General features: G+C 38.5%; 1 protein-coding gene across 1 annotated transcript in view; it reads left to right on the forward strand.

Moving 5' to 3' along the window:
- PLPP4 (phospholipid phosphatase 4) overlaps nucleotides 1-25,713 on the forward strand; it is a 66,710-nt gene that overhangs the window by 15,977 nt on the left and 25,020 nt on the right. The window contains exons 2-5 of the mRNA XM_087765217.1: nucleotides 5,610-5,718; nucleotides 10,149-10,239; nucleotides 13,635-13,698; nucleotides 15,200-15,324. Of these exons, the coding sequence (XP_087621343.1) occupies nucleotides 5,610-5,718; nucleotides 10,149-10,239; nucleotides 13,635-13,698; nucleotides 15,200-15,324 (389 nt within the window). The remainder of the gene's footprint in view (nucleotides 1-5,609; nucleotides 5,719-10,148; nucleotides 10,240-13,634; nucleotides 13,699-15,199; nucleotides 15,325-25,713) is intronic.

The following is a 25,713-nucleotide window of genomic DNA, read 5'->3' on the forward strand; positions in this document are numbered from 1 at the left end:
CAAATCAGTTGTGTGAGAATCTCTCACCAAGTTATGTATTGTGTATATACCCTGTAATTAGGCCAACCTATACAGAGCCCTACCAACTTCGGCTTCACTGATACTGCTTGTGACTATGCGGTTTTAGTGTCAGGGCAACCGATTGCACAATTTAACATGGCAGGTACACTATAAAGACTTTTACTACGAGATTTGAGACCTGGTTTGGGGAATACTCAAGCAAATATCCATGTAAGAAAGTGCAGAATGGACTTCCAATAGCACAGTCACAGCAAATCTGTTTCTGTGGGAGAGGCAGCGGTGAGTTCACTCCCGCAGAGTTCTGCAGTCAGGGAATGGTAGTTAGAGCCAAACTTTTTTTTCACAAGCCCTCAGAAGTGATTTATAAGAGAGTTTCATGAACGCCTGTGGCTTTGCTGCTCTCTTCATTACTTGCTCAAATGAGGAACTGCATACAAAGCTATTTTAGGAACAGATCTGCTTATCAACAGATGTTATGCCATGCCATATGTACTTCTCTGTCCTCTCTTTTCTTAGTTATTGTCACTTGTTACTGGGGACAACCCTTACCTGCATCTGTGAAGAAGAGAAATACTTCAGAGACAAAGCAGAAGGCAAAAAACCCAACCCTCCCAAAAAACCAAACAAAACCCGCCTTGTACATCCTTTAGTTGATGCTCAAAACCAGGGAGCAATCTCTAACCCTCCAGTGTGCTATGGACACTTCTCGTGGAGCAGCTGTCTAGGTCTCCAAGATTGCCAGGATGAAAACCCCTGTGTCTTCACCTGTGTGATTTCATATTGTTCCCTGAAAGTGGAGCTATTGGCCAGCAGCAGTCCTTGTAACGCTAGTAGGTGCTTCTAAGGTGAATGCTAGTCGTGATTTCATTGCTGGTAGTTTGTATCTTATGCTAACGGGACGCAACAACACAATCCTAATGTTGGGCCCATCTATCCTATCCCTGTCCTGTTCTTGTAGCTAAGATTGGGAACATACTTTTCTACTCTAACAAGGTTTCTACCTTACCAACTTTGCCAATGCAGTACTGCTTATTGCTCTTTCTCTGATCTTAGCAACTTCCAAATGTCATTGCTTCTTGATTTTTATGCTGTTGAATGCCAGGGAATGGTAGCTACTGCAAGCAGCGTTTGAAACAATAAGGTGAGATGCTAAATAATACCCTGCTGCTAATTATGGGAGATGAAGACCACAGTGGAAGCACAGGTCAAAGACTGTAAGGATATTTATGTAATGTTTGACTCATTCACTACCAGTGAATGGTTTCATAAAAAAACATTATTAGTCCATATTGTCACAAAAGTACTGTGTAGTTTTACCATGATCAGTCTGTGATGTGGTGCTTGCGTAGAAATGATCTTAAAGGGCTATATGCTGTTAAATGGTAATGAAGTTAATGTAACCTGGAAGTGCTTGTGTCCTCGAAAGAGAACAAGATTTTTACTGAGTGTAGTGTTGTAGGAAGTAATGTTGGGATGTCCAAAGCAACCTCAGGCACTTGGGCGCCTGTTCCTCACTGATGTTTTTAATGGAATTAGGGCTCCTGCTTCCCTTAGGTTGCTTTGAAAGTCACAGTTAAAGGCTCTTGAAGTTAATGGAAGTCCTTTTATGCCTTAAATATATGTTATCAGGCTGAAGTGTTCAAAATCTTGCGTGTTAAACTGTTAAAAATGTCGGATGAATATGTAAACATGCAGAAAGTGTAAGGCCAAAAAGCTAATGCTAAAATTTCATGTACTAATAAGTAAGCTTCCTAAGTAGCCCAACTGCTACCAGGGGATGTTATATGATTGAGCTTATATTTTCAGCCATAATAGAAAATGTCTAGAAACCAGTTTTCTTTATCCAAGGACTACATTAATTTCTAATAACATCTAGTCATTTAAACAAGCTTGTGCTGGCTTATGAATAGCAATAGGCTGTACTTTTGGTTAGGACGAAGGAACATAAATCACTAAATGTCAGGCAGCTTAGAAACCAGTATGTCCTCATGATTGTTTAATAGAGTACAAAGGGAATTGCCTTCATGCTAGTGAAATCTCATATCCAGTCGCCATTGGTGATGGTTCAAAAAAAGAACTGTTCTCTTATGAGTCTTGGCATAAAAATTTAATTAGCAGCTGAGCTTTTTCTGAAGACAAAAAAAAAAAAAAGATTTCTTTTTATATAGTCACTTTCCCTTAACTGTTTACTTTGTATTTCTGCATTGTTCACAGACAAGATCTGCCACCTCCTTCTACATCTATTTTTTTTTTCCCTCTTTCGGTAGTGATTTTGAAATTATTTTACCTGGTTTCAGCAGGTTTTTTTGTTTTGGTTTTTTTTTTGTTTGTTTTTGGTTTTTTGCATTATGTTTCAGCATATCTGAACACTGTTCTTGGAAGACATTCAGAACACAAGTCAAAGGAAGAAATGGATACAGGATCGGATTTAATATGTAGTGGATACAAAACTGCTGTTATTAAATAAAATAATTATAATAATTATTGCTGCCATTGATAGATTTGTTGAAACGAATCTTTCTTTAGAAGACTTTAAAGATAGCGAGTATATACTAATCAGAAAATCAGTCCTCAATTGGAATCAGATACTATTTATGTTATTTATTATAGTTTCTCTTTAGCACATGTGTTATTTTGCTCTTAAAGTAATTAAATGTTATGACTTAGCACGTCTTTGCAGTGGCATAGTATGATTCCTGTGAGAACTGCGAATTTGATTTTTGTTTAATTTCTCAGATTTAGATAACTATACTTTAATCTTAGTTTCCTTACATAACAAGGAGACAGGAAACAAAAGAAGAAGAGCCCCAAACCTTTAACTCTGTTGACATTCGCTCATAGTGTCAAGTATCTTAATGTCACATTAATTAAATCTCTGGTCTAATGTGACGCGTTTTCCAAAAATGCACTGGTGCACAGATATAATGTGATGACCTTGAAGCATAAATATTTGTGTCTTGTTTGGTTTTTGCAGTTAGTAGAAATGCTTCAAGGCCTAGATATGTCAAAGAACATGTCTCTGCTTCAGGGCGTTCATTGGTGTACCCGTCAGTCCCAGTGCTTTGAGAACTGCCTCAAAACAGTCGTCAGACCAGCAGATACCTGAGGGAATATGTCAGAAAAGATGTGACTGACAGAAAGATGTAGTCACTGAAACTTAACTGGCTTCTTTAATTTCTTGTATGCCTAGACATGCATGTGCTTACCTATTTATTTATGTTTAGATGAAAGCAGTGAAGTACATCCTGGCCACAGATCCTGTGTTATATCTTCATAACAAATGTTAAGTCCTGGACAGTGTAACTATGAACTTTTCTGTTCAAGTCTCCCAGGTGACAAGTGTTGGATGTCATACCCAGGCGACACGTGTTGGATGTCATACCCAGGCCTGTGACTTTACTTGGCAACAGAACCCTTTCAACCAGCAGTTACTTGCTTCTAGCTGCCGTCAATATCTTTAAAGACTGAAAGTAAAAATAATATACTTTAGGACTCAGTTGAAATTTGGAAACAAAGTTGCTTCCATTGTCTAGAAATCAACCTTTATTTTTCTAGTTGAAGAGAAAAATTGTAAATGACTTTTTCATATATGAAGTGTTTTATTTCCTGGAAATGGTCTTCTTTAGAAATGTTCCCCTCTTTCATGTCTTGCACCAGCCATTGTTTTTTAAACTTAAAAAAGATTTAATTTTGAAAACCCTAAAACAAAAGTGTTGTGACACTTCTGAAATTCACCTTGCACCTTCTTTGGAGAGCAGGGTTGGATGCTGGATTTGAAGAAGCTGAGTACAATAGTAAATATTCTCCTTGCAATACTAGAGTCCTTAAGTTTCCGGAAGAACCTAGTTATCCGTGTAGGTCAGTAAGGGAAACATAACTATCGGTACGAATGGCAAGACTGTGTTTGACTTGTTTGGTCCTCAGAATTTGTTGTTTTCATTTAGGAACAAGAGGTCAGTTGGGCTCTTTGGAGCAGACAGAGAGTTTGGTACCTTCTGTCTAGTGGGAGTCTGAGTGTGCTCAGGTAAAGGAGGTCAGTAGCAGTGCCTGCTGGGGACGTGGAAGACTGTAGCTAATGCAGAGACTGTAGCCTATAGTGAAAAAACAAAGAACAGCTGGTCAGTCCTCAGAAGGGATAAAAAGAAGGATTTCCTGAGGCCCGGAAGACTAGATAAGGCTTGCTGTTGTTTAGGAAATTGCTGACCTGGCTAAATTTGAGGACTCGTCTTCACGGGGGGAGTTGCATATGTGTGGTTTGATTGTACTCTGCTTTACAAATTGCTTTGAGCTTTTTCTATTTACAAAGTCAATTGTTGTAGCTGTTACTTGTATAAAACCTGGGTTTGGAGGGGTTTAAAGCCCTTGGCTTTGGGAAATTTACAGTAAAAAAAGCTTTGGGCCACTATAACTCTGTGTTCTGGCTCCATGAGCTTATTGGGTAAGATGAACCTGCATAAAACTGGTCCCTGTGCCTTCTCTCATCAGCTGTTCTTTCAGTCCTAGTAAACTAGCCCTGAAATGAGTAATGTAAAGTAAGGGCATAACTTCCCAGGAAATCTGATACGACTTCAAAGCTAAGAAGAGTTAAAGGGCGGTGAAGGACTTTGTGGAAAAAGGAATATGGTTTAAATGAAGAGAGACAATTTATGTAGCCCTGAAAAGGTTTTGAAATTTCTGACTACAGTCAAAGATCACAATTCCTGCTTCCTCTTTCAGTGCTGGACAAAAGATACCCACACAAATAATTTACTTTCTATATAACAATGTAACCTCAACAGGTTATTTTGATGCTCTTCATTTCAAAATAACATAATTACAAAACTGTGGGGTTTTTTTGGTTGGTTGTTTAGTTAGTTTTCTTTGTTTTTTTTTTTTTGTTTTTTTTTTTTTTTTTTAAGAGAGCTAAATGACACGAGAATGAAATTAAAACAGTCAGTTTTGGTAGAATGAGACATTTCTGGTAGAGCTAGATCCTTCTTAAGCTTGAGAGCCAAATCAAAATACTGGGAATCTGAAAAAAGAAAAAAATGTGTTTCTATGAGCTCATCCTGTTTTAGGCGTAAGTCTCTCTTGGCGATATTCTCCAAAGTTATCTCTTCTTTAAATCAGTAGAAGGAATTGTCTGGGCTGCTTCTTTCTCCCTGCTTTGTGATCCTGCAAATACAACTGTCATACTTCAAAGTCTAGATCTTCACATTTGAAAAACACATTTTTTTATTTGATAGCTGGTATATAATTTCTTCAGTGTAAAACTTGTGCTGCATGTGACTTTTCTAAACCCACAATATTCTTTGCACACTTTTCCCACAAAAAATAAAATGACAATTTATTCTCCACAGTAAAGTTTATGGAACTTTTATAAAGTTGTAGAACATAGACTTTTAAAAATAATTTTCCTAAGTGTATATTTATGAAAGTTGTATTATTAAAAAGCAGTGAGATAGGATAGCAATGTATTACAAGGATAATTCATGCATGCTATACCATAATTAACTTTGGGGGAGGTTTTAAATTAGCAGGACTCTTCTGGGGTTTTTGATCATCATTTCAAATTGTGAAAAAAATACATCTTTAGTTGTTATTTTCAGTTTTACAGAATTTTTGGATCCATTCCAGCGGGTTATCCAGCCAGAAGAGATCTGGCTGTATAAAAATCCTTTGGTGCAATCAGACAACATACCTACGCGTCTTATGTTTGTAAGTACTGAAGTTTTGTTGGTCATTTGATGGCTGTAAACTATGTACACTTTCATTTGATCAGCAGTAGGAAACGTTTCAGAAGTATAGGATGTTCCTTTTATTCTAACGACAATTGTTTTCCAAACCAGGAATGTCCAAAATGGCAACATGTAGGAAATCATGGGGGGTTTCTAAAAAGCAGCATGACCAGGAGACTGAATTTAGGAATGTTGATTTTACAGTTTAAGATTTAAGCTAGTGTTAAGTTAGAGGGATGCTAGAGAAATGATTAGGGAAGCTTTTTCAATTAGCTGGTTGTGTGACCTGAGAAAACCTTGCCATGCTCTTATTAGGTTAAGGGCTTACATTTTGAAATCCGATTTGTTTTAGGCATGTTATGCACAGAGGTATTTGACTCCAAATACTTTCTTGGGTTGGTTTTTTTTTTTTTTTATGTGGACAAAACCTTTGTTTCAGCTTCTGCCAACCATCCTGATGTCATTGGGAGCGTACTTAATATATCATAGAGCTGCTCTGCTGTCACTGTTCTTCTGGCTGTCCCCAGCACAGCTCATGTTGACATGCACACTGGCTGGCTGATTTTGATGGTTTGTCTGGTTATCAAAATTGATCGGTTTGATAACCTTCACTAACCATGATTAACAATCATAACAATCTACACATACAACTACAAGAGTACAGTGAGATAGACCACTACAGAAATGCTAAGAAATTATGGGTGTAGTTCAAGCTATTAAAACAAGTAGGTCGGTCTTCACAAAAGCTTCATCAGTCAAAGTGGAGATTTTGCAGGAATGGACATGGCAGACGAGGTCACATCCTAGTACCCTTAACGTCAAAGCATCTTTTCCTGTGTCTTCAGTGAAGCAAGGGTTTTACTTTTCAGATTAAGAGCTTGAATTCAGAATAAGTGCAAATCAGCTAGGTAATTTGTCTTTGGTATTTTCTTTTTTTTTTTCTTAAAGGCTCAGGCCTTCAGTTAAGGAAACTTTTTAATTGAGTAAGGAAAAACTTGAGGGTACTTCCTATTTACAAGGTGACAATATATCCCAGTCTTCTAAGACAGAGGCTGAAGGCCTGGTTTTAAATTCACCAACATATTGTTTCTAGTGCATTAAGAAGAAGCTCTGTTAAGAACTTTTTCAGCCTGGATGGGTGAAAACGTGTGTTTTTCCTGGAATGGAAGGCAGCTGTGTGAAAACAAAAAAACCCCAAACCAAACATTACATTGTTGTGCTAGGAAAGACTGAGTTTAATTCTGCCATTTTTCCCTATGCTGAGCATTACCTTGTTGTCTTGGTTTGTCTGGTCTGTGTTTATAACTGAAGAGTTCAAGGACTGATAGTGAATCATTGTACAGGGGTTTGCTGCAGTGGTGAAACTGTTTTTGAAACTGGTTGGGATAATAATTAGTCCTTCCTCTGTTTTCTAGGCAGTAGCCACTGGGAAGCGCAGTTTGGGGTATCAGCGTAGTACATTTCCCCGTTAACCACTTCCCACAGAGCCGGCTTTTGGTATACTTGATGGCAGGTGGAACTTCCAGGCAGCTCTGAGTCAGTAACCTTTGTATAGTCTGTGTTCTGTTTCTGGCTCAGACCATGATATCTCAGTAACTCAGTGAACAGCTTCTTAAATTAAGAAACATAGATAATTTCTAAATGTTTTTTCTGACTAATTTAAAAAAAGAAAAATCCAACTCTAGCCTTGATCACAAACTTTCATTATGTAAAGAATTTCTTGCCACTAGTGTTGTACTCTGATACTGAAATGCATAGCTATGGCTTACCAGAAAGCAGTCTCTACGTGTTTATGAACTGCTGGATTATTTGATATGCTGAGAGCTTTGAATTCAAGAGAAACGTTGTGAATACTCCAAATCCAGATCCAAACTAGACAAAGCTGACCTCTGCATGGATAGCAAGCAAGCCACAAAGGACTGAAAAGACCTGAGCCTTGTTCTGTGTCTCTATCAGTGGATATTGCTTGTCTTGGAAAGTGTAAGGTACTGTCAGCTTCCCTTGAATGCATGGAAGTATGTGGGAGTCCCTGCAACTTTAGCATATCTCTGGCTTGCCAGGATGAATAATAAATGAGAGATGTTTTGTCCATGTTTCACAAAAGCAAAGCAATGTTGGAATATTTCACTGGTGAAAAAGAAAACATTACTGAGGTGCATCTGAGGACAGTATTGCTCACTAGACTGTTGCCAAATCTGTTATGGATATGAGCCATACAGAATCTTTTTGCAAAATAAAGAAAAGGAGTCTTTAGCAAGCCAGACTTTCTTTATATGTGCATTTTGCTGCAGAATAAAAAACACCTCCCAGCTAATGCTTTTGTGTAAGGAACAGCAATGTACTGCAAACATGAATAGTTCTTCACCTCTCTCAAAAATCCATATGCTTGTGAAATATGAGTGAATCTGCAGTTTTACCAGATTTCTGAAGATTGATTGTGAAGTGATTTGGAACAAGCTGCCACTTGAATTCCATTCTTTGTTGATATTTTCTGCTGCTCCTGCTTGTTCAAAAGATTTCTAACTCCATTAAACCACCAGTATAAGCCTGTCACCCTGGCTATATTTCTACATGTTCTTCAAGAACAGAATGCAGGTATCTTTCATCTTTTCTTTCCTGGTGGCAATCCTTACTTTTTAGAATGAAACTAATAATTCTAGGTTTTGCTTTAACCATTTCTATTTCACTCTTTGTCTCTGAATGCAGAAATTAAACTATTGCTGAGGATAGAGAGAAGTGAACATTTGTGTAGCAGTAACATGGCACTGGCATCCTAACTTAACCCTCCCTACTGTCTACAGTGTGTGTGAGATTCAAGTGGAAATGGTGCATCTTTTTTGCACAAAATCTGGTGCCTGCTTACGTTTCTAAATGTAAAAAAGGGGAAAAGAGTCCAGACTCTGTTTTAATCTGCATGGCTCTCTGAGTTAGATAATATTTTGCAGATGCACATGAGGGGAATCTGGTCCAAGATGCACTACCAAAATAATAAATGCAGTGCATTTTCATGTTGTTCTCTACTCAGATATTCTAAAAGCATAAAACGACGACTGAGATTAATCTGTATTATAAAAAGAAGAGTGCCATACGTCTCTTCGTTATAACATTTCTGTCCTGAATCAGTGTCTCTGTTTCTTATTTCAGTGGGGCTGTTTAAGAAGTAAGGCACTGTTCAGCCTCAGTAAAGACAGCATAAACTTACTTAAGCCCTGGTGCCCCTTGCGCCATATACAGCTCAATTTTTGCCTTGTTTAAAAAAACCAGTAATTTTCACTTTTCTTCAAGAGAATAAATGCTTTTGAAGGACCTTGATTTGTTTTTGAACAAATGTGTTTTTGAAGAAGTTTGTAGATTCCAGAAAGGAATTGGTTAACTTAGACCAGAACCAGCAAGAAGCATAAATGGACTGCCTTCCTACAAGTTGCCTTTTACCTCTGCAATTGAAGGTCCGAGACAGAAGGGATGATGGAAGCACCAGTTGGGAACAAAATTATAGTTTCAATGGCAAGCTACTAATGAAAAACTCCCTGGTATTGTGCTTGGGAGAAACTGATATGTCTCTCTGGAAAAAGACAGTAAATACCTGCTCTGGGAGGACAGACTGCAGTATACAGACACTGCACAAATGCTTTTTGGATGACTAGCACATTTACAGTGAATCATAAACCATAGTCCAACTTGCTCTGTGATAATGGAGATGCTCTTTGTGGAAATCAAGTATGTGCATTGATGTGCAGATGCCATTTCAGGTTCCTTGTAGGAGGAATCCTGTCCTATAGCACTGACAATAAAAGAATATGGTTCTGCTTAACCAGTGAGTATACTTGCAGATGTTCAGGTGTTGTTTTTCTGTTTTTTGAACAAAATCAAGCAGTTGGCTCCACATCCAAACACTTGTAAACGGAAGAATCATAAAGACATGATCTTCTCAATGCATTCAAGACTGACAGTTAAAAAGAAAAGAAAAAAGTAAAATAAAGAGCATTTTAAAATGTCAGGAAGTTGGTGCTGGAGTCTGTTATGTTGAGTAGGGTCTTACTGAGAGCACAGCCTGGATTGGCTGCCTTCTGGAGCAATGCTTAGCGTGGGGAAAATGTACGAGATCTGTGTGGATCAGTGTATGAATTTTGTGGACTTTATAGACTGTTGCTTTTCTCTTATGAAACTGACATTTTAAATGCAGCTCCAGGCAATTGCAAATCCATTATAACCCACAGTTATATTACAGTTTTAATGTATTTGTTGCCCTGTAGTTGCAAAGACAAATCATCCCACTTTGCCTAAGGTCAGGAGTTTGATAAAGATCATCCAGCCTTCCAGTTTAAATGGAGCTAACTGGAACTAATTATTAATCAGCTGGACTGAAAAGGAATTGATGCTCTCACACATGATACTTGTTATCTCTTACAGGCAATTTCATTTCTTACGCCACTAGCAGTCATTTTTGTGGTGAAAATAATCCGGCGAACAGACAAGACTGAAATTAAAGAGGCTTTCTTAGGTAATGTATGTCATACTTCAAGACGGAAAATGTGTGATAGCTCTCAGAGATTGATTCCAATTGTAGTATAAGCCTTGAAGAAAACCCGTCTCCGTTACAGTCCATTACGGTAGTTTTCAGTGCAGTTATAGTTGCAAGCCGTCTCACAAAAGCCTTTGTTTTTATGTATGTTTCTAAATGTACAAATTCTGTGCCTTAATTCCACAATCTAGCTAGCAAGGGCCAGAATTTCATCAGCAAAGTCAAGACTATCTGAGAGACTGTTCAAATGTGTATTTTTCTGTCACCCCCCATCTATTACTTACCTCTTATTTACACTTGCAGCTATTCTAAATTAAGGGTTTGACAGGAAAGTCCTGTGAGACTCAGCTGCTTAGTGTAGGAGATTACTCCTCTCATTGTTTTCTCTGACGTTCTGGAGTTTACTGTTCCCCATTGCAAAATCCGTGCTCATGGTTCAGCCCTTCCGTTCACAAGCTGATGTTTCATCCTAAACTACCAGTGGAACTGGATGTACACTTAATTCTGGACTGTGAACTGCTATGGCTGTGTTATGGGTGAGGTCTAACTACAGCTGTAGGCAGCAACTTCAAGCAGAGAGGCAGGCAGACTACGAGGATGGTAAGTCTTAAACTGTTCCAGCTAATTCTGTCTGCGCCTATCTTTTCAACTCTTCTAGTGATATATTCCCAGATCCTTCTTACATAGATATGGCGAGACCAAAATGGACTAAAGCACTTTCACTGCCAGAGGATACTTTGAAGCACTAAGAACTGCAAATGTTTTTGTTGGCAGTATGTTTGAAATATGCCTAATTCTGGAATTCTGTTTACCGGCTAATTTACACTTTAATTTATTGGCCCTTAGACTGTAAGGTCAAAGTGATACTCAGCTTTGCCTTAGCTAGATAGGATATAAATGGCATTATGGATCTGCCTGTGAAAATTTTTTGTAGACAAGTCTGGGTTCCCATAGTTTGTTCTTTCTCCAGTTGCTCTAACACAAGTGTGAAGAGATCCTGGTTTTGTTTTGGCTGCTGCCAGTCAGTTGTAGTAAGTTCTGAAATGTCTTACAGTGATATTTTACTGATAAGTCCATTCAGTAGAAATAACTCTGATTCAGAAAATGTATGCAGTCACAGTGCTGAGTTTTACTTTCTGTTGTTTAAGAAAGGAAAGGAGCTTTGGATTAGCTTCTCCATCACTTATTCTCACCTTTTTGTTCTAAAGACACATTCCTTTTTTCTGCTGTTCTTGCCTTCTGTTATCATTCCCTCTGTAAGGTCCAGGAGAAAACTTGCCAGCTTCCCCAGTGTTCTCCTTGCTACCCAGACTTTAAGGAAACCACAGCCTTGATATTCTGTTCTGCGGGGTACCCCTGTTCAGTATGTGCCATAAATGTGGAACTTCTTGTGGCTTAATTATGTTCAAGTGTACTGTACGTTAATATGATTCAGTATGTTAATGTGTCTGGTGATGTAAAGCTGATGTGAAGACTCATTAACTGTGGTGGAGCTTTGCTGATTTGCTGAGATCTGCCACATAATGTTCATAATGAATGATCAGGAAGTCCCCCAAAAGGTGAATTTCTTTAGACATCATTCATAGAAGAGATCAAAGGTTAAAAGGATGTGAAACTGCTTTGCCTCTCATATAGCCATTAATATAAAGAAGGTGGTTCAGTGAATCTAGGGTTAGGAGTAGTGAGCTTCCTAACGTGGGTGCCCTTAATCTTTCCCCTGAAAGTGCCTACCTCTCTCTACTGGCTAGATTATATGATTTTTGGTGGGCGGTATAAATCTTTCCTACAGGGAACAAAATGAGAGCAAATGCAGTTTGTTTACCAGTTTATATTCACACTGTTATTTGATACTTGGATTGCCGTTGCAAGGAATATGCGACAGTGAAAGCATGGTTCAGTCAGGCATGCAGTGAACGATCAAGATAAAGCTCAATGAAGAGTAAACTTTGCTGCGTGTCTTAGAAAGCAGATATCTCTACACCTCCCATTTTTTAAAAAGGAGAATGTAGTGCTGTGACACTGCTGGTCATATGCATTTGACTTTGTGGAAAATTTCAGTTCACTATGCAATCACCATAAATAACTAAGAGAAAACAATTGAGAGGAAAAAGAGAGCATGGGATTGAGTGGTCCCTGTGAACATAGGTGCTGATAGTGGAAGACTTTTTTGAACAATATCAGTGTCTCTAGGATTGACTTGTTACTTTATTTTTCCTGGCAGCTGTTGCTATAGTCTGAGAAAACCCTTGGTTTTGCTTTGATGGAGGACTTCATTTTTTAATTTTTTTTTAACTTAGAGAAAAATAGATCCTATAACACACACATTTTTATGATCTATTATAACCTCAGGCAAAGATTTTATGGAGACAGGATGAGTGCTGCTGAAGTACAGCATCTGGGGCAGCAGTCCAATGAGAAAATAGCTCATGTAGCTGTCATAATCAAAAGTTATATTACTGTAACTGTTCCTCTGGAAATCGGAGATTTGCCTGATAGTTTTTTTTTTCCTGATGGGAAATAAAATTCAGTGGCTCTTGTGTTGTAACAGGGAGCTATGGTGTCAACTGCAACATTAAATCAATTTTAATCTAAAAGGAGTGTATGCAATGGATCCAAGCGCCACTGAAGTCAAGGCAGAGATCTCCACAGGCTTTAGATGAGGTTCTTCAGAAAGTCTAGGGACTTGGCACGCAATTACAAATAAAGAAGATGATTCTGTCATACCTAGGGTAACAGTTCCTGTTTATTGTTCCTGTTTATTATTCCAGTTTTATTAGGAAAATTGGTTAACCCTGGGAGCAAATGCAAGGAGAAAATGTCAAGATTTTTAGTCAAAACATCCACATCCTTTTGAAAGAAAAATAAACAAATCATCCAATTTTAATTTTAGCCAAAAGGCAATTCTTTAGCCTGAAAGTGGACTGTTTAATTGGGTCGTGCATATACATATATATACATATGTAAACACACACACACACATACATGTATATATATCTTAAGTATAGGCCTATACAGGAATTCTCCTTGACCCAAAGAGTTTAAGATTTTCATCTAGTAAATTACAAAACTGATAAACACAGTACTTGATTCTCTAACAGTTGTTTCAATCTGATGATTTATGCAAATAGCATGATATGAAAACTGGCTTTGCATAAGGAAATAAGATTTCTCAAGAGTAAAAGAACAAAGTCAGTCATATGATTATTATCACACTCTGGGGTCCGTCCTTAGCCTGGGTAGTAAGAAAAACTGCAAAGATCATTCAGTTTTCAGTCCACTAAAGGTTTCAGTCTGTAAATCAAATGCTGTAATGCTGCAATTTATAGCTTGGCATTTAGGTTATTATTGTTCTGTTTGTTCATTTTGTTTTGTAGCTGTTTCCTTGGCTCTAGCTCTGAATGGAGTCTGCACAAATACTATTAAATTAATAGTGGGAAGGTAAGTCTTGTCATGTTATAAATGATGGCTTTAACTGTTAAGAGGAATGAAGACAGAGTTGACAAATACAATACATCTTAATAAGAAGAGAGCTGCTGCTCCAAAGCACGTTGAATTAGAACGGGCCCCTCTGAAGCTGTCCTTTCCCTGGTGCAAGTGTTGTGCAACTTCATTATGTGACATCCAGCTGGGGTAGGAATCTATGCCCTTGTGTTTTGTTATTTGTTTGACCAGTTGGTGGATTCAGACAAACGAGGGGCTTGAAAGGAAAGGTGTGAGCTTGAAATCAGTTCATTAAATTGGAAACACAGAGGGGAAGAGTCACAGCATGTGGGAGTGTAGGTGCCAGTGCCACTAGCCTGATTAAATAGGAATCAGCTGAGTCTCTATATAACCCAGTGTTTGCATTTTGTGTGAGGCATATGGCTGAATGCTATTTCCAGGTAACATCCAGATCCGTGGCAGAACAAACCTTGGAGCTAAGCAATAAGTGGACTCCTAGGTAGGCCATTTTTTTAGGGAAGCATAAATTTGAATGAAGGGCTCAGAAAAATACTAGCAAACAAAACTCTCTGGAAAATAATTTATTTTAGGTATTTTTTTGCTCTTTATAAAAATTTTTTGAATAATTTCAGCTGAAAAATATATATTTGACTTGAATTCATGCACTATTTAATAGAGTCCAATGCTGCGTTTGTTGTTCAACTTCACTTGTTTTGCAGCATTGAGGAAGCAGTATTTGTGCTTGGTTTCTGATGAACCCTCTCTGCTACAGTGCTGATGCCTTGGCAGTAATGGTACTTGGCACTTTTATTTTAAGAGTGCTTTTGAAATGTAATTAAGAATGTCTGCACCATCTTCTCCAGGCAGACATGAGCTCATTTTTCCTGCACTCCAAGCCAACTAGTTGCTCTGTCAGCTTGTCCCTGAAGCTGTGGTCATTCGCCTTGCTTCTCTACGTGGTTTATTAGCTCAGGATCAGTATGACACCAGTCAAATCTATATGCTATCATTGAGCTCAGAGCAGGGTCAAAAGAAACTTGGGGTTATGTTCGATGCAGTTAGAGAGTCAGCATCAAGGCTGGCATTAGAATTTGATGGTTGTTCTGGTGCCAATCTTGTAGCCTAAGTTGTAGTGCTGTTCTTGGCTAGCTGTGTTGGCAGGGCCTGTGCAAGTTTGTGGGGTTGCTATGCAACTTTGCTCTGTCACTGGAAGTGCTGTGCAAGATTGATTGCTGTAGGCAAGAGGAGCCCTGCATGTTTGTTTTCAGAGACAACTCCCGCTTCCATGCTGCACTGGAAGCTTCCCTGAGAGAGCCTGCCTGTAAAAAAAAAAGTGACTTTGAATTGATTATTCAAGGAAAACGAAGCATGTCTGTTGCTGTGTTAAGGCAGGAGGGAATGAACTCTGTATGTAATAAGCAGTAAATGTAATAATCACTTTGAGGTTTATTTGTTACTACAGCTTTTATATTTTTAATATCCATGGTGTTTTTTGTAGACCGCGTCCCGATTTCTTTTACCGCTGCTTTCCAGATGGAGTAATGAACTCTGAAATGCACTGCACAGGTGATCCAGATCTGGTGTCTGAAGGCAGAAAAAGCTTTCCGAGTATCCACTCTTCCTGTAAGTTCATTTAAATGCAGTGCCTTTTTTATAAAAAGCTGTCTTATCAATGTTTTGGAATTGCTCTTTTTTTGTTAGGTTATGAACGTGATTTTTGCTGGAGGGTCCTGCGCTTCTGTCTTAGGTCAGCGCTGCCAGAAATTTCTTTCTGGAAATAAAGTTGTGAGCCTGTGACCGTTCCTTATCTTGAGGACCACCTGACTTCACTGAGCGCCATAGCAGTATGGCTGCTAGTAGAGTGAAGCACTATTCAAGATTAAAGAAAACAGCATGGTTCTGAGGGGGTATCTGTTCCCTAATGCAGACCTCTGTATGCAACCTTTGTCTGTACAGTATATATTTATTTTGTTATATTTCATTGAAGTGTGAAATGTGGCAAGGCATGATTGACCTGCATAGTTTTGACAAGATCTAATTAGTATCTTTCAAGTACTAGATCTGTTAAACCAAAGTTCAAGTCATAAAGACAGTTCAACTGCTTTTATCATTAAGGTTTCTTCATGGGAGGTTGTATGCTTGAAGGCGGAAGGAGTAGAAAGGAATAGACAGAGATCATGTTGCATCATGTTGGTGCTGTTCATCCTAATGAACTGGGTACAAAGTGAGGTTCAAGAAGTCCCTATAGCACTAGAAGCTATGTAATATGCCAGTAGAAGGATGATTCTTTCATTCACTGTTTTCTTACTCTTTTGACAGTATCGACTGCTGGCTGTGGCTAAGGAGGGGATCCTTGTCTGTGGGGGCCTTGATTCTGAGGGGTTCTTATACTTCCATGTTCAGATGTCTGCTGCCACTGGACTGCTTTGCCTGGGCACAGGCAGGAGTAAATGGTAGCTCTGTTCCCAGCTCAAGCAAGCAGAGGAGAATAGGTAGAATGTCCTGACTTTTCTGTCAGGATGACAGCACAGAGGTACCATGTAACACAGGTGGGCACACAGGTGTATCAATGGTATCTTATTTAGAGGAGCAGGTGGGCAGGAAAAAGAGGTAAATTGGGCACAGTTTGAAGTTTCTGTGGTTTCTTGTCTGGTCTTAGGGCAGCAGTCACTTATCACTCCATTTGGCTTTGAGATGGTCCTCAATCTAGGTCTGATGGTTTGATCAGTTACTAATGCTGTATCCTGGCAGACGTTTAGGTGGCTTTATGAAAACTCGTATGTCTGATTTAATTAGTTGTATTAGCTCAGATGTTTACAAAGGTTCCTTTCTCTGTCTTGAGGAGCTGCCTTCTAGAGTGTTTTATGTCAGGTGTCTAATAAAACTTCTTTTCATCTGTAAAAGAGCTTGATTGCTGTGAGCTTTTTTGCTTTTTTTTTGGCCAGTATTGTTTGTTGCCTTGTGCTGTTCTGTTTCCGACAACTGCCAATTGAGTACCAGTAGGTCATATCTCTGGAATTTGTTTTTCTGATCTTCTTTTAAAGTAATAACTTCAAAATTTCTAATTGTGCAGAGTTATGTATTGCAAACAAGTCAGGTAATGAGATGAATGGAATTCTGAGCTGATCTTGTTCCCTTTTCCTTGTTTGAGTTTGTTTGGGGCAGCCATAGAATGCATACTGGGGTTTTACTTTTAACTGGTATTAGTTTTATAAGCACTGAGTTATGTTACTGCTGCTCACACAAAATTCAGTTGGAGCAGAATGATGGCCCAGTGTATTTAGATCAAAATTATAAGAACAGCTTTCTCCTTCACTGGCTAATGAAATATTAGCACGTGGCTGAGTTGACTATATTTCCCACTACAAATTCTTTGATTACAATATGATAAGAATGAAAAGATACATATGCAGTAATTTTTATCTGTTGGTAAGTATATGCTAGAGTGAGGCAATTCTGCAGCTGCTTGAAGTACTTAGCTGTTTGAAGCCTCATGTTATAATATTTAAGTCTCTGACAAGGCTGTGTTTTGAAGCCTTAAAATCCGTACATATTTTAGTCTCATAATGGAGAAGGAAACCATTTTAATTGGATAATTACAATGCTAACCTCTGCTCCTTCTGTGTAGCAAAATTACTTAGATAACCAGGATTGTCAGTATTATTTTATCAAGAATAGTTTATAGTTCTGATAATAAATTTAGTTTCTTGCTGTTACTTCATCCCCCACTGGACTGAAGAGTGAAAAGCAAAATATTATGGGAAACACAACATTATACTGCCTTCCTTTTTTAGGAAAAACTTCCTCACTTTAGGAGAAATTTCTTCACTGAAAGGGCTGTCAGGCCCTGGCACAGGCTGCCCAGGGAAGTGATGGACTCCCCATCCCTGCAGGTACTTAAAAGATGGGTAGACGTGGTGCTTAAGGACATGGTTCAGTGGTGGGCTTGGCAGTGCTGGGTTAACAGTTGGACTTGATGATCTTAAAGGTATTTTCCAACCTAAACAATTCTATGGTTCTATTCCTGGACCTATGAAGCAATGAGAATGTTGAGGATATAATAACTCACATTCGGAAATTTTGCTAGAATTCTACATTTTCAGTATTTTGTTTTGTGTAACGTATGAACTCTACCTCCTCTACCTCCTGCTCCTTGTGAAAAATTGTTCTCTTATCTCAGTTTTAAAAAGCTGTCCTTCCTGCTTTCTTAACATGTAGGTAATTGCAAATTTTCCTTCCATAAACTCAGTCCAAGATTTTTTTTTTCCTTGGCTCCTTTCTCCCTTTCTTCAGCATAAGACTGCTACTATGTAAAATGAAGGAGTTCCATTCTTCAGATTTCTGTCATCCTTTCTCTGTTTGCTGTGCAATTCATGAAGCAGCATCAAAAAAGGTTTTTTGTTTCTGTTACTGTCCCGTCCCATCCCCACCACCACCCCTTTTCATGGCTGCAGAAATGTAAGTGGGGAGGATGAGAGTGACATAAACTCTCTTGGAATGATAGTTACAAGTAACCCACTACAGTTTGGTATTTTCTACTTCACTTGAACACATGAAGAAAATAAATCACAAGTAAAAGCTGCCAGGCAGCTCGTGAAGGGAGGTTAGAAGCTTCAGTCAAGAGCCATTTTCAGCTTCAAAACAGTTTTTCTTAGAGCATTTCTTGGACAGACTGTCAATCAAAATCTTTGTTATACCAGGATCTAAAACCTCATCCATGCAAGATGAGGCCTTTAACAAGAAAGTCTGTGGTGCTGTGAATGTTGTGGTATAAGAATGTAGTGCGTGGATGTATAACAAGAGTGACAGTACTGACATTTGCAGATGGCCTGACCTGACCTTGCGTACTCAATAAAAATGTTGTGAACTACCTGTCTTCCACTTTGAGAGTCAACTTGTGCCCTGAAGGAGAGTATGTTCTCCTTATTAGAGCACAGATGATTTTCTTGGCTTAAATTACCATGTCTTTCATCTCCCTGTGCCAAGGAGTGCATGTAATACAAATAAGAAAAACGTATGGAGCACAAACTGCTTTGTAAAGCCAAAGAGTGACTTGCAGATTGATGCAAACTATAGTTGCCTGAAACAATTGAGGTATTTTGTACCAAACCAGAAGAGGAGGTTGACCCACGTGAAGACAGTGTTGGTGTTACTGCCTTCTCTGAACGAGGAGTAGAACTCTACCTGCAAAGGCTGCTGAAACTGTACGTTGAGTTCGCATACCTCATTCAAGGCTGCTGTCTACTAGCTCTGTCTTTTGCTGTCCTTTTCTGGAGACTGTTGAAGTTAGGCAACTACTTCTCTTGATAACTTTTTATAACAGCAACTTGAGTTTAGGATCTACACAAGCACAACCCAACATTCAATGTCTCCGTTGAAATTCACCCAGCAGTGAATGCTCTACTGGATCAAAGAAGTCCCTGGACCTTCTGGATTGTTTGAGGCATATTTTGTCTCTTTTCCAGTTGAACTGCCAGTATATCTTGTTTGAGGGAACCAACATTTGGGAGTAGGGAGCCAAGATTCCTGCCTGGGTTCAGTAGCTCAGAGGTATTCCTGAGTCCCAAGTTTATATGTAGCTATTCTGACCAAAATGCTTCCAAAATGTAGGTCTCTTTTTCCATATTTAGTACTTCCATGGCTCTATAATCCATTGGCTCTTTTATGCTATTTAAAGCTACTGCCTGTGAAGATAACCATGCAGCTTCTTTATGTCCATACTTCATTGAAATAATTGTGTTTATGATGATCACAGATGCAACATTTCTTCCTCCTGCCTATGTCCTTCTTGTGTGTTACCTTCCCTAGAATTGCCTTGCAGAGAGCCTTTAGGCAGCCTGCCTTGGAGATACCTCATGGCATCCTAACCTCTCAAGATATGTGGAGTAAGCACGCATACTCTTCAGGGTTTGTTCTGGCTGTACTTCGCAAGCTTGTTATCCAGATAATGAGCAAGTCTGTCTCAAACATGGCCCTGAGAGTAGGGGGAGTTACTGAAAGACTGAAGGCCAGTTACACCATCTGAAAGTGCTGACTGTAGTAAGGAGTGGAAGAAGTCAGCCATCCCTGTGATGAGTTTCTGAAGATACTTTTCTCATGTTTGGTGAAGTAGGATGGGAACTGCCCTTTGCTGTATTTTTTTTTTTTTTTTTGGCATAGTGTTTACGCACTTCAACCTCCTCATGTGCAGCAGAAGTGAGAATATATTGTTTCCTCAGGTCACTCCTTGCAGTGCTGGAAAGTACATAATCCTACTGCTGATGGACTGGTACAAGACACTCCACCATTTTTCTTTCCTTGCAGCAAGATTCAAACAGCAGCAGCAAGCAACAGATGGAAAATAAAACACAAACAACAAACTGGATGGGCATACAGACAGAATGATTTGGTGTATTTAATAAAACAAACAGAACAAATTATGCCAAAATCAGTATAAACCTTTTATTGTCTGGCATTTATAAGTGCAATGATTACCCAGCATACCAATTGCTGAAAAATGCAATGTATGAATAAAGAGTATTTAACTGAATGCAACACATGAAAACTGATTAATAAGAGGAAAAATATGGTGAATGAACACAGAACAGTTAATTGGATAAGCCACATACATAGCTAGTAGCTGAAAAGATCACTGGATTTGCAGGTGTACATTATACTAATGGGATGGGCAGAAAGCCTTTTGTAATTGATTTCTTCCTTTTTATCTCATGACTGATGTCATTTTGATATTTGCATCAGGCTGACAAGATCTTTCCGCAAACAAAATATGAACCTAGAGTCCTGTAGTGTTATTTATCTGAAAATCAATATCATCTAACTCTTAATATTTGTTGTTGAAAAGTTACCATCATGCAGAAGCCTCTTGTTAAGTTTAATTATTGCCCAATATGTTGTTATGTGCATGGGAAATAAATGCTTATAATACCAGGTGTAGCTCCAGTGGAACAATTCCAGGTAGACCAAATATTCAGTGATTAAAAACTGAAAAAGAAATCGGAAGGGTTCTTTTCAACATCAATTGTTTGTTACTTTAAGTAGTTTTATGCATTTACTAGTTCAAGGAAGATTTCACAATATGCCATTCTTTATATAGGCTACAAGCAGCGAGTATTCGATTGTCTGGTATTTATGTGGACAGAGAGTCCGAGTTTATTTTGATGACAAAATTTGGAATTTTTATGATTACCATGGGATCCTGAGGAAGAAAGCCAGTTTTCTTGTCCTTGTTTTAGTCTTAAGTTACCATTGCTATAATTGGGCAGATATCTTTGTTTTGAGAATATGTCTAAATTTCTTCAGGGAAAGTGTTCAGCCTACAAACTATTGGGGTTTTTTATACTCTGGGAAGACTGATTCTACTTGTGAATAGAAGACTGTATGTCAAGTATGTGTTTAATTAAGGTGACAGAAATACAGAGCATGTTTTTGATATGAGAGCTCATGTTTCTGTAAAGCACAGAAGTAAAGTTCGTAAGTTGCAGCTTACATTTGTTGCAAAGGAAGAAGGGAGAAGAATGCCTTGGGAACTCAAAAGAGTTCTGGGAGAGGTGCACACAGCGACAACAGATGTAGCTGTTCTTCCTAAATCAGTGTCGTACATTATAAGTTTCAGAGATGCTGACAAGTCCAGATTGCAGTTGCACACCAGTCAAAATTCAGTTCTTTTCCTAAGCACAGGGAAATGTTTTAAAATCCATGAAGTCATTAACATGCCCATTCCTTCATTATATAGGAGATTAAACCTTTATTTTCCAGGAGTGGGGGATATAAAAAGTTAAGTTTACTTGTTGTCTGTCTCTGGTTAGATAGTAAACTGCCTTCCAGATCCCTGGCAGGTGCCTATCACATGGATGTTGGGGTGGACAGAAGATGCACAGCAAGTCACTCATCACAGTTGATTAAGAACTTCCATTCACAAAGAATGATGACTTGTTTGAACCACACTAGTGCTTTATCAGCTGATGCTGATTTTAGTTTTAAACCCCTCCGTGTTCTTACTCCATTAATAAAAGCAGCAAAAGATGCATGTTCAAATCCAGCAGTTTTACAAGCAGAACAAATGAACTGCAGGAGATCTGTAGCTGATACACTATGATGATGCCACTAGAGGAAATGGTGGTCGTGACAGAGAGGCAGAGGAGAAGAAAAGAATATGACCAGTAAGGTAGCTGTGATGTTGCCATGTCACCTGTCAGGTGGCTGTAGGTAGGGGGAGAACTAAAGGGGCAAATTCTCTTTTCACTTCATGGTCCTGGTAATGTCACAAATATAAATTAGTTCTATCAAATATTGCTGGTTTGGTGTCCCCCCCCAGTTTTGAACAGTAGAGCTCAGTTAAATTCTTGAACCCTTAATATGCAAAAAATGTTCAGAGTTTGCATATGGAGTTTGGGAGTATCTGCTATCCTCTGTCTGTTTTTGGAAGGTTTGGCCTGGAAGCCATGTACACTGAAATCATAGAGAATTCAGTCTGGAAACAGACTTTGTCTTTCAGGTCCTCATGTAGATTCATAGACACTAAAGATGGAAAGGCTTCTTGTATCACTTACAGTACATCAGTTCATTGCTGTATACAGATGATTCCTGACAAATTAAAAAAGTTCTTATATTAATTTTAAGCATCTTGCATAGTAGGATTTTCCTGCAGCTTAAAATTAGGCTGGTTATTATACAGTTTGTGAATTCACTCTAGGATAAATATCTCTGATCTAATCTTGAGCCACCTAATTGGACATTTCTTTTCTGAGCTTGGTGCCTCATTTCAAATTTTCAAATTGCTCTGAATTCATCATGTCAGTATGATTCTCCTCTATTAAGCTACAGTTTACTATTACAGTTTACTATGTGTTCCAGTAATTTGCTGCATAATTTGTTTTGTTTTGTTTTTGTTTTTTTTTTTGCTGTCATGTTAACTTCATTTTCTGTACTTATGTATATCATCGGTAGCACATTTGCTTGTTTTTCTCACCGAGTATGGTAATAAGGAGTTCAGGAGATAATTTTTTTGGGGTACTGCACTGTGGGACTCTCCAGGTATTGAAAACATTGGAAAACATCTGATCATGTCAGAAAGAATTACGAGGTAGAACTAGATAGGAGGAGGAGGAAGAGGGAGGGATGCATGGTGTGCTGGAATGAGCAGCAGTAGGTGAGAAGTTACGGTCTCCCTATTTGTCCCCGCTATTTGTGGGAACTGGCACAAAGAGACCTGACTGCCAGCTAATACAAGGACCAAGATGATGCTTTAGGAGCTATCAGACTATCACTGATACTATCTTTTAAAGCCTGTTCATACGTTTCTTGGCATTTAAAGTCTAGCAATTCTAGAAGCGGAGCAAATGAACTGAAGCAGATTTCCATTCCTTAGGCCTGAAATCTCTGAAAGGCTGGCCTTAGTATCCAGTAGAGTTTTACTTTTTTCTGATTTATTTAACAAAAGAGACTGTCAGTTACAAATAGTTTAATTACTACTGCCAAAAAAATAATTTTATGTAAGATCCTTTGAAGGATCTTTATGGAAAAAGCTACAGTTTTGCAGTGAACGCATGGAGTCTTCGACCAAGAATGAACACCAGTCTACTGGATATTGTTAGACTATTTGTATGCTGACTAGTAATTGATTTAAAACACCATTTACCAGGACTGCAGGTAGATTTCTGCAGGTGGAGAAGGAGTTGAGCATACTTTGTGTGTATGATGAAGGAAGAGTAGCAGGCAGTTCAGGGAATGAAGAGGTGGAAACTGAGGGATACTACAAAAGACAGGAGAAACAGTGATCAAGGAAAGCATGTTTTAGATGCACAAATTTATAGAAATCCAAGTCTTGTTCCAATTGGTGTCTGAAATTAACTGCCTAAGCTTTTAGCTGTGAAGATTTTGGCTTAAAATATGAATCCAGATCATCTTCCCAAGTTGGTGATACCAAGTTTTGGGTATAGAGCTCCAAATCAGAGGGAGAAAGACCCGACCAATGGCATTTTAACCGAGTCTTTGACCCAGAATTCATCTGTATAAATGAGGATAGGCCGCCAACAGCAGGCAAAAAAAGTGCTGCAAAAGTATTATGTGTTTAAGTTAATATAGTTTAATGAGTGAGTCTTGACCCATTGCCAAAACCGGGTCAACTTTCCGATTAGATCTGACCTTAAATGTTTCCTTATGTTCCTATGTTACTTACCACAGCAGTAAGTAGATAAGCAAGGTAAAAGAACTAGACACCACTGAGCTGGCAGTCAGGAGTATCACTGTACTGCATCCAGCCCCAGAACGGTCTTGTGTCCGTGTGTCTGGTTATGAATGCTGTGAACTGCGATGGTAGAGAGGGTTGAGGGGAGCATAGCATAGCATCTCAGAGCGTGGGGCTCTTGCTGTCATAACCTGCCTTCTCTTTCACATTTGTTGACTGTTTATTGGGTAGTTATAAGAAAATATTTTTATTATTATTAAACTGCTAAAGGAATGTCCAAAGCCATATCGTGTACAGAGAAAGCATGTGCCCAGAGACCTATTGCGTATCTCAGCTCAACAAGCAATAGACCGTTCTGATGTAAATATAGCTCTGCAACACGAGCAAACCCCATAGTATTGTATTCTGACCTGCTTTCCCCATAAATGATTTCTACCTGGATTGTCTCCTGAAGCTTTCTTAGAAAAAAGTAGCAACTCTGCAATATAGCCTTGCTTCAAATGTTCAGTACAATAGGTTGTTTAGGTTAAAAAAAACCAAAACTCCTAGACAGTCAGATATCTTGTATGCTGACATGACTGAAGTCCTTGTACAAGCAAGTATGGGTAAATAATAGTAACACAACACATTTTATTTAGAAGCACCAAAAATTCTGTGTGAATGAAATGTCAAATTCTTGACCCAGTTTGCTTTCTTAGAGGAAGTGATTAATTCATCATGATATAACTCCTTTAGACTCTTATTCTGCTCAAAACATTTGCAAGCAGATTGCAATTCCCAGAGTTTTGGTCTCAGCTTTATTTAGTGACTATTTTTAAATGTGTTAATCCTGAATTGGTCAGAACTATTTAAGCTGTGTTTTTCAGCTAAGCGATTGCTGGCATAGATTTGAGGATGTTGCATGAAACTGGTTTTGATACCTTTGTGCTGAAGAAAAAAAAGAACAGCTTGGTGAGAGTTTAATTTCACCTCCTTGTTAACCTCCTTGGAGCCTGTACTGCTTAGTATTGGTAGTCAGTGGCAGATCGAGCCCATGATTGTCATGAATACCCACATATGCAGCTCGAAGTTGATGTGTCTGCTATGAATAAATGAATAATCACTTGCCAGTCTGGTTTGTATCAGCTTATAGTTTGATTCACAGAATTGTTAGGTTGAAGGTACCTCTGGAAATCATCAAAGCAGGGTCAGTGAGAGCAGGCTCCTCAGCACTGTGTCCCGTTGAGTTTTGCGTGTTTCTGAATATGGAGATTCCACAACTTTTCTCATAGGGAAACCTATGTTTTTTTCTGTCATAGTGAGAATGTTTTTTCTTGTGTTTAAATGCAATTTCTTGTGCTTCAGTTTGTGCCCATCGTCTCTTCTCCTTTTACTGGGTACCGCTGAGAAGAGTCTGGCTGTACTTCCCCTAGAACAGGACTTTGCACTTCCCTGAGTTGAACTTCAGAAGATCCATGGCGGCCATTGATCTCAGATAGAAAGGTCCAAATTGATGCTAGTGGATTTCACATCAACTGACTGAAAAACAAACTTGATAAAAATTAAAATCAGTTGAATAACACAGTGGCCACGGAGATAATTAAACTTACAATTTCATGTTGGGTTGGATAGATTCATGGGAATAAAATCAATAAAAAAAATAACATTTTCTGTATAAAAGTGCTGTACCAGCAGTAGAAGAAATAAAATATTTATATGATTTTATTTTTCTAGCTGCAATTTAGTTACTTAAATTAGTTTGAAAAGTTGACTTTTGGCTAAATTGTGCCACTGTTTGTTTGGGTTTTTTTTAATAGAAATCTTTATTGATTCCAGAGGTTCCTTTT

Source organism: Nipponia nippon, unplaced genomic scaffold, assembly GCF_047370975.1.
Source record: "Nipponia nippon isolate SJK-2023a ecotype South Korea unplaced genomic scaffold, ASM4737097v1 scaffold_3, whole genome shotgun sequence".
Lineage (NCBI taxonomy): Eukaryota > Metazoa > Chordata > Aves > Pelecaniformes > Threskiornithidae > Nipponia > Nipponia nippon.